The sequence below is a fragment of the Notothenia coriiceps genome, unplaced genomic scaffold (assembly GCF_000735185.1).
Source record: "Notothenia coriiceps isolate Sejong01 unplaced genomic scaffold, NC01 NC01_scaffold00024667, whole genome shotgun sequence".
Taxonomy (NCBI): Eukaryota; Metazoa; Chordata; class Actinopteri; order Perciformes; family Nototheniidae; genus Notothenia; species Notothenia coriiceps.
In genome coordinates, this window is record NW_011357368.1 from 4648328 (window position 1) to 4656800 (window position 8473).

Consider the following 8473-nt stretch of genomic DNA (forward strand, 5'->3'; position numbering starts at 1 on the left):
TGTCACAAACCAGTCATAAACAGAAGTGATGAATACAATCACTATTCATAATAATATATGAATACAGGCACTATTGAAGGTAATTTAAGAAGGAAAAGTACTTTTTCTATATTAATGAAAACTGTCAATACATGTAAAAAGCATAACAAGGACCACCCTAATAAGCATAATACTATTTAGCTAACCCCAAAATAAAAGCATGCTTTGTAAACAATCACTAACACACCTTCTTCACGCATTAGAAAACGTGTGATTTCTGTGGCTATATGCTTATGTGCACAATAGGATGTGAGTGTAATTTCTTCAGGAACACAAAGCTGTTTTTATCAGTTTTTGAACACCATTGTTACACGAACACAGAACTCAGTACAGCTGAACAAATTGACAAAGAAAGGGACACCATAAGTAATGTGTTGCAACCATGTGAACTAGCTTTGTTTTATGTGTATTTTATGAAATTATAATGATGACTCTGATTTGAATTTTTTCATCAATTATTTCTGCAGTACTCACAACAAAGTAGTGAATTATTTTCTTGGTTTATCTAGCCTGTTCTTGTATCATTTTATTGAGCTTTTCTACTACTTTTCCATCTCCTTTTTCCTTATTTTTCGTTTTCATAAATTTAAATGTAATTTGCTTATATAGACTGAATGTGCATTTATTGAGTCTCATAGACATTGTGTTGTATCGGCATTTGAATAACATTGCCACTGTCTGAAATCCTAAAATGTATACTATTTATTTCTATTTTACTGATTTAAACTTTTAGTGGCATTAATCCTCCAAGCGGATGACACAGGCCACATAGATCAATAGATGCATAGGATAAACTAGAAAGTCAAATAAGTGCAGACAGCCGTACTGTGCATCATTCCCCCCCTCTCTTGTCGGCTGGTCCCCTGAAGCCGGTGACTCTCCTGTCTCGGCCCGAACTCTCCGCAGCACCGACTGGTGGTGCAGAAGCACTGCTGATTAGCATGCAGTAATGATGGTGAGCTGGGCTCCATTGTTCTAACACCTCCCCTCTCCTCCGCACCAATCTGTCACCATTCAGTGGGCTAGAGCTGCCTCAAATGCTTCTCTCCTTAAATGAGATGGATAATTAGTTGCCCCTCACAAATGCTGCACTCTTCTCACCCCTGATTGCTTTCACCTTCTTGCTCCTGGCAATGTTGACACCTTTTAATCAGCCTGCTACTTCTCCATCTCAATCCATATCCTTCTCCTTTTTTTTGTCCCCTTTCATTTTTTTTAACAGCTCTTAAATCCATCTAAAATCTACTGCCTTTTGGTATCAAATGGAAATATGGCACTTCTTATATTCTTCTGGAAATGATGGTGACAAAAAAAGCTGAAGTGGACTTTTCTAAAACAGTTCACACAACTGCACACACAAGCAGTGTAAATGTACAATGTACGGAAGCATAGAAAAAAAATTCTAGCTGTCAGTATGAGTACCCTCTTCCAAATAACAATGAATGACAACATAATTATGAGCAAGCAGCTGTTCATGATCCCAGAGAGAAAAGCATGCAGGCTGCACAATGTTCGACTCTTCACAGATTAACCAGAGAGGATCATTAGGGATATGCATTTGCCAAAAAAAATAAAATCTGAATAAATTCTTTCCTACGTATCCATGGTGGGCATGTTGTATCTTAGGAAGGCTCTTCTCTAAGTTCAATGACTCACAAGAATGGTTTATTGCATTAATACTCTGCATATGTTTACACCCTTCAGAGCTATTAATGAAACACAGTGAAATGTGCAACGCAAATATCAGTTTAAGATTGATATAACAAATCAATCAGTCTGTTAAGCAGTATTTGATAAGTGGTATATAGTAAGAATACCAAACACTTAAAGAGATTTAAAAAAGGTTGTTTGCAGTCTTCACACTAGCTCATCTACGCAGCAAGTGTTAGCAGCCCATAGCTGAGGGCTGCAAGGTCCTCTCTGCACAACACAGTGTTCCAACACACTCACACAGTGTTTCGTTTCCTCAAACATCATCACGCCCAATGGTGAAAATCACTGAAATTGTTTGTAAAGGTGTGAATAAATACTGCTGCATGCAATAAGCCGATGCTGCTGTTCAGAAAAGACTCAGTGAAATGATAGTTGTGTGCACACTGGGAAATGTGACAGACTTAAAAATGATCTGTTCCAAATCACAATGTATTTTATGGAAAGAGTAAGGCCATATAAGAAAATGTAAGCCAGTTTAAAGAGAGTATTCTGACTCTAAACTAACTGAAATAAATGTTTCACATGAACCCTAATTCTCTTCAGTAAAATACATTGTCATTTGGAAATAGAACAGATGATGTTTCAGTATAGCTGACATACAGTATATGCCGAAATACATTCTCCGCATATGGCCCTAATCTTCTTATGTATCAATTTTCTATATGTTTTTCTACAACTATTATTTTCTTAATATTAGCTTAAATTACACATTAAACTGGCACACCTGGAATGTCTTATATTATAACTCTGGAGTATTAATGTTCATTTGTCAATTAAAATGATTATGCCTACATAAACACTGTATGTAATGGCCATGTGATTTAACAACAAGCTTGTGCCTAATGTTAGATGTTGCCATCTGTGGAGACTCTTAATGAGTACATGGTTTACTACCTTTTAAAATAATTTCTAAGTTGGAAATGTTCCCATCTCCCCGCACCATTAATGACATTCATCTGCTTCTAATTATCCTGGTTGAAGTAAACAACACGAAAGAACGATGGGAATGTAGTGCCAGTCTAAAGAGTGCTAATCAATACGTCATGTTTTGGAAAAGATCTGTTCTGAGATATGATATATACGAGGTATACTCTAATGAAGGGCTGTTAGACCGAAATCTCAAAAAGAAAGTGGAAAATGTTGCACATATCTAAGTGTGCAGGTACCTCCTCTATATGTTGGCTCTCATTGATGAGTCCAGCTAAAATGAAGCCGGGTGTAGCGCTGGTTGTTCTGAGATATCACATCTTGCTGCCAACAAAAAGAGGTAAAGGTGTCTTAATTCAACAAAAAATATTGCAAATTTACAAAGCAAATCATTTCTTTAAAAAGTAACTACATATTAATAATGCAAATTAGGTTTTGGCATAATAATTTATAAACATCTTGCAGAAAGAATGCAAATCTTGTCCATTTTAGCGCTTAATGTATGGATAAACTTATGATGAGCACCCCATTTATATTTACATCTTGAAAACCAATCCAATGATATAAAATGTAAAGAGTAAATGTCGGCTTTATTTGCTCATATATACCATATTATTACCGTATCATTGTCACTTAGTACTAGAGTAAAATCTCAGCGTGATATTAGAAAAATATAATGGGCAAGAAAGTGTACCATTCAATTCTTCTATATTAAATAAATGGATTCAAGTCCTATTGCAGTGTCATTTCAAATCCTGTACTGGCATGTTGTTCATGGCGGGTAGGACTACACCATGAGAACAACAAGTCTCAGAGTAGCCGGGGCCTTGCCAGTCTCTGCTTCCACTGTCAATTGTCGGCTTCGTTTTTAGGAGAGCAATGTAAGTAGAGGTGGCTGTTCATTCGCTCCTGAGACACCACAGCGTGGCAGAAAGCACATTTATCAGGACTGCTGCTCGGAGGCGTCTCCAGCTCTGTCCCCACATCAGCTGCATCACACAGCCTAGGGCTCCAGAGGAGCTGCAGGGCAGAAGGAACCAAAGAAGACAATATATTATTTATGCTCTTAACAATCCTTACACTCACTCTATTAAAGCATGTTGGACCGCTTGGCCTTCAAGTTGAAGTATCTGTTGCTTTAAGAAAAACAAGTATATGTCGACCCAAAAGTCTGCACAAACGCTCAGCAACAGTGAAGGCAAAAGGCTATTCTCAAGTGTTTAATTATTTCACTCTTTATGTGTTTAAACACACAAGGAAACCAGCCTATTATAAAAGTCCATGTTGGTGTAATCCAGGGAAAGAATCTCAACATGGAAAACTGGAGCAACTTTAAGATCTGACTGCATGTCATTCACAATTTTGTTTTTATTAGACATTTGCACACATCAGCAAATAAAATACCACTCAATTCAGACTCTGTAATGTGCTTCCATCTGGCTCACATATTCTAGCTAAGATGCCAAATTTAACCAGAGCATCCATGCTTGAATAAAAAAAGAATCAGAACACATTACACAGTAATATGTTTCAAATAAAGCCAAGGGGATTTTTTTTTAGGACTTCACACTCTTTCACTCCTCCATTAGCAAATACCAATCAGACACTGATAATGTGCTACTAGTTTTCTCCGACCTTCTCCTGTGATTCTCACCTGCTGGGGTCCCCGCACGCTCTCCTGGGAGAGCGAAGATGATGTTGAGTGGGAGGGGGATGGGGGGTAGACAAAAGGCATGGGTAGTTCCACGGGCTCCTCTTCTGACAATGTGGAGGGAACAGTACTGAGAGGCCGCTTGGTGGGCATGGTCAGACCAATGTGTCTCTCTGGTGCACTGTTCAGGAAGTCATATTCACTGTCCGCAGAGGGCGGGAATTTGACACTGAGTTTGGTGAAAGAGTCTACTAAGTCCCTGTCCTCGGGGCTGGTGCCGCGGGACGCCAGAGACGTCGGCGGGATTGGAATATCCACCGCTGACCTGAGCACTGCGGAGAAGGGTCTCTGTGCCTCTGCTGTACGGTCTGTGCACTGGATGGGCATGGAAAACCGCTGATCTGTCAGAGGCAGAAAAACACAAGATTTTACAGTTTTTCTGTCTCGCTCGCCGTGTTTGACGCCGTATTCCTGCGCTGGCTTTAATGACATCTTAACTTGGCAACGATTTGAAAAGTTGCATTGAGATATAATCCTGGTCCTTTAAAAATACAGTATACTGAATACTTAACATGTACTGTATACACACAAATTAGCTGAATACATAGCTATATACACCTATTTATTTGTTAAAAACAATATTTATATTACCCTTTGTGTTAAATATTGTATGAATAAGTATAATACATTTTCTAAACAAAGGTTGCCAGCTATTGTTCCAAAGGGCACAGAGGCATTTGTGAACAGTCTTAGTTAAGGTGTTGCTAAATATTTATCTTTATCAAAAGAAAGCTAACTTATAAGTGGTATGACATATATGAACCTTTTTCAATTTCAGTACATTTCCTTCCTTTGTAGAAAACAAGACTTAGGTTAAAGGCCATAAAGAAAAGGAATTGTTTTGGTGTATATTACCATTACCGTTTGATGCATCATTTCCTGCATGGAATCTTTTTAGGTGATCTTTTTGTCTTCTGGTAAGAGAGCGAATCTGCCGGAATTTCCCTTGAATTGCTTCAAATGCTTCCAACATGTCCTGACTGAAAAAGAAAAAAAATAGTGAAAAAAAATCCATTCTTTAACCGAAATGTTCATGATTTAATATATAAATAAAAATGTAAGATACACATACTAGTCAACGCTGCTGTTGACTGGCATAATAGGAGCAACAGTGCCCATGTTGTCCTGTGAAAAAATGAAATTACATTCATAGAGATCGTTAGCAACAATTACCCAAAGGCATATTGTTAATGCCTCTGCAGTTTACACATCAAACATTTACTGGTGGAGCATGTTTCCTGGCCTGTTAAATATTGAACAAATCTCAAGCTGCTGAAGTGTGCAAGTGATATTATCCTCTAGCACCATCTGGTGAAGTCAGAGCAGATACACCTTGTGAGGAGTGAAATAGTGGCTGGATATTGTAACAGCAGCAATGTAATCTGAGGTTTCCTTTTAGCTTGAACCTTTTTAAAAACAATTGGAAGCATTATACAACTCTAAAGGTATATGGATATTCATCTCTGATAAGCATGAATGACTGAACAAGGATATAATGTCTCTTAACTATCATGTATTTATCTGCAAACTGGTTTAGAGCTGTGTAACAAAAGGCCAGAAATGCTACAATGAATTAAATATTTGCAGACTGACAGACACAAAAGCAGTGTTAGAAAATGGTAAGAGATTATAAAAAAATGCTGAAAAAAAAATCTGCCTCTTCCTTCAGACTTCCTTACAGAGCCCCTCCTCCAACACACACGAACGCACACATGACCAATGAGGGCACGAGATAAGTTTGTGCACGAGATGGAAGGCTGACAGGCAGGTAGGCCACTTGCTTTTTACAGCGCCACGGCTTCCACAGATGAAATATTTGTATATATTTATTGTCAAAGCATTTCATTTATTCATTGCTATCGGGATGTTAAGAGCATTCCATGCAATATAACAAAAAGCGTTTCTGAAGTGAATTACCTACCCTACCTTTAACATCCTTGTTGGCACAAGTGCAACAACATCATCAAGCAGAAGTACTATCAACGTGTAATTGTGTGCGACAAAAGGAAGCTGCATGTATGTTTGGTGTAATTGCAACAATGACAATCACGAAAAAACATTTCCAGAGCCATTATATTGCAATTTTTCACAAAGCGTAGACTGAGGGAAACCACACTGTAGCATAGCAAACATACCGGGTACTGCACTTTTTTATAAGCGCTGGCCCCATCGAAGAGATGGTAGATAGGCTCACATTTCATATCTATAAAACACAGAGAAAAAGAACAGTTTGAACAGGAGGCAATGTAAGATAATCCAATATCAGTACATAGGTTGCGATGCAGAGAATGATAATGTCGGCATAAGAATAAGTATAGATCATGTGGCATGTCTCACTAACCTGGTGGTTGCCTTGTTGAAGATAACTTAGCTTCAAGTTTGGAAATCAACTGCTGCTGGTCCTCTATCTGCTTTTGAAGTTTTTGAGTGAAACTCTCATAATACACACTCTGCAAAAATTAGGTTTCTGTTATTGTTGCGCATCAATATCTGCAATCTGGTCTTTAACTAGTCGTATTTTTTAATACAAAGATAAATATTAATCGTGTTTTCAAAAACACATTTCTTTCTATTAGACTGGTTACACAAATACAACTAATAAAACACACTTAGCAAGCTACTCTGTGAACTATTATATTGGCAACATTTGACTTTTTCACTCAACGTTTGAACATTTCTCTCATCACAACGTTACCATTTGTTGCAGTTCCCTTTTAGCATTGTCCTTTTCAATGGAGACCTGGCGATAAGCTTCATAAGCTTTATTGAGCTGGTCTCCAATGTTCCTTTCCATGCCGTGTGCTCCACAATCATCCCTGACACAGCAGACATGAGCCCTGTTGATTCAAAAAACAGCACACAAAATGATAAAAGCACTTTTCCGAACAAGGAAAATATGAAGCTAGTTACCCTTTTAATTTCCTTTATGTTGTCAGACACAATGTAAGTAAAAAGTAATGACTCCTTAAAGTGATGTCAAATAAGTGTGTTAAATGTATGTAAGCCACTGAGGAATTGAGAAAGAAAGTAAAAATATTTCCTAATTTCTGTTCATTACAAAATATTGTTGGCAGTTCCGGTTCCATATAATTGAACGTGCAAAAGCGGAATAGTATTAACATTTCAACAATCAATGCCCTGTTTGAAGTCTGTGACAAATGATGAGGATGTTGCTGAGCAAATAAAACACAGCAACAAAACAATTAATTTAATTACTTTGCAATTCTTTGGAAATAACATTTAACAACCCTGACCTAAACAGGCTGACCTAAACAGGTCTACATGTTGTTGTGAAGTGTCGGAACTAACTTTTAAGCACATTTTGCACACTTTGCAAATTTCAGCACCGTACCACTACTTACTGTGATAATAGTTTACGGGGACGTTTTGAGATGATGCAAAAAAAAAACAAGAGTCTGATGTCACCGTCACCCAGATCTGCTCTTCAATTATTAAGCAATCCTCATTATAAAAGGACAGAGTAGCTGTCAGACCAACGGCTCCTGGAGGAAGTACCCTACATTAACACTAACGTTGGAGCCTACCGAGGCACAGGAGGGAAGCACTTTTAAGTGTCATGCAAACCCTAGTCCACACAGTTCCGTATTTCTTAAACAGTAAGTGACCGGTTAGCTGTAGCTCATTCAACCGGTGGCGGGGATAAAGCGAAGGAGCAGCGACTCCACAGTGAGCGTCCTCTTACCTTCATTCATGTAGCTGCTAAAGTCGAATTTATTGTGTTGACACCACCGCAGAGTCGTCGCCTAATCTTCAGATGCAAAGTTACGAAGCGCCGGAGAGGATATGGCTATGTATGTTTTACATAGCCTAGTTTGAGTTGGGAACTTCCCTCGGGGAATCCCCCTGTTCTGTAGACTTCCGCCTTTACTTGGTCCTGGCCAATCAGCGCGCAGCTCAGAGCAGCTCTGGGTGGTTAGCTGGTTGAGGGTTCTTCCAGCCTGCGCGTCTGCAAACCGACCCACTGTTGTTGCGTGCATTTGAAAATTGTCCAAAACTAGAGTACACTGTTCTCATTTGACTCTATGTCTTACATTATTGAACGATCAACAAGTTTTTTGAAAA

General features: G+C 38.5%; 1 protein-coding gene across 2 annotated transcripts; it reads right to left on the bottom strand.

Annotated features, from left to right (window-relative positions):
• Window positions 1-302: 302 nt before the first annotated feature.
• Window positions 303-8265, bottom strand: tank (TRAF family member-associated NFKB activator). Of its 2 annotated transcripts, none has more exons than XM_010782530.1 (8): window positions 8094-8265; window positions 7086-7227; window positions 6732-6840; window positions 6526-6593; window positions 5463-5515; window positions 5252-5370; window positions 4334-4731; window positions 303-3699 (listed from the first exon to the last, which is right to left on the bottom strand). In XM_010782530.1, exons 2-8 carry the CDS (start codon window positions 7182-7184, stop codon window positions 3529-3531), a joined length of 1017 nt encoding a protein of 338 aa, XP_010780832.1. In that variant the 5' UTR covers window positions 7185-7227; window positions 8094-8265; the 3' UTR covers window positions 303-3528. The 2 variants fall into 2 exon arrangements, with proteins under 2 accessions (XP_010780832.1, XP_010780831.1); XM_010782529.1 differs by having other exon boundaries at window positions 5246-5370.
• Between the last annotated feature and the right edge of the window lie 208 nt (window positions 8266-8473).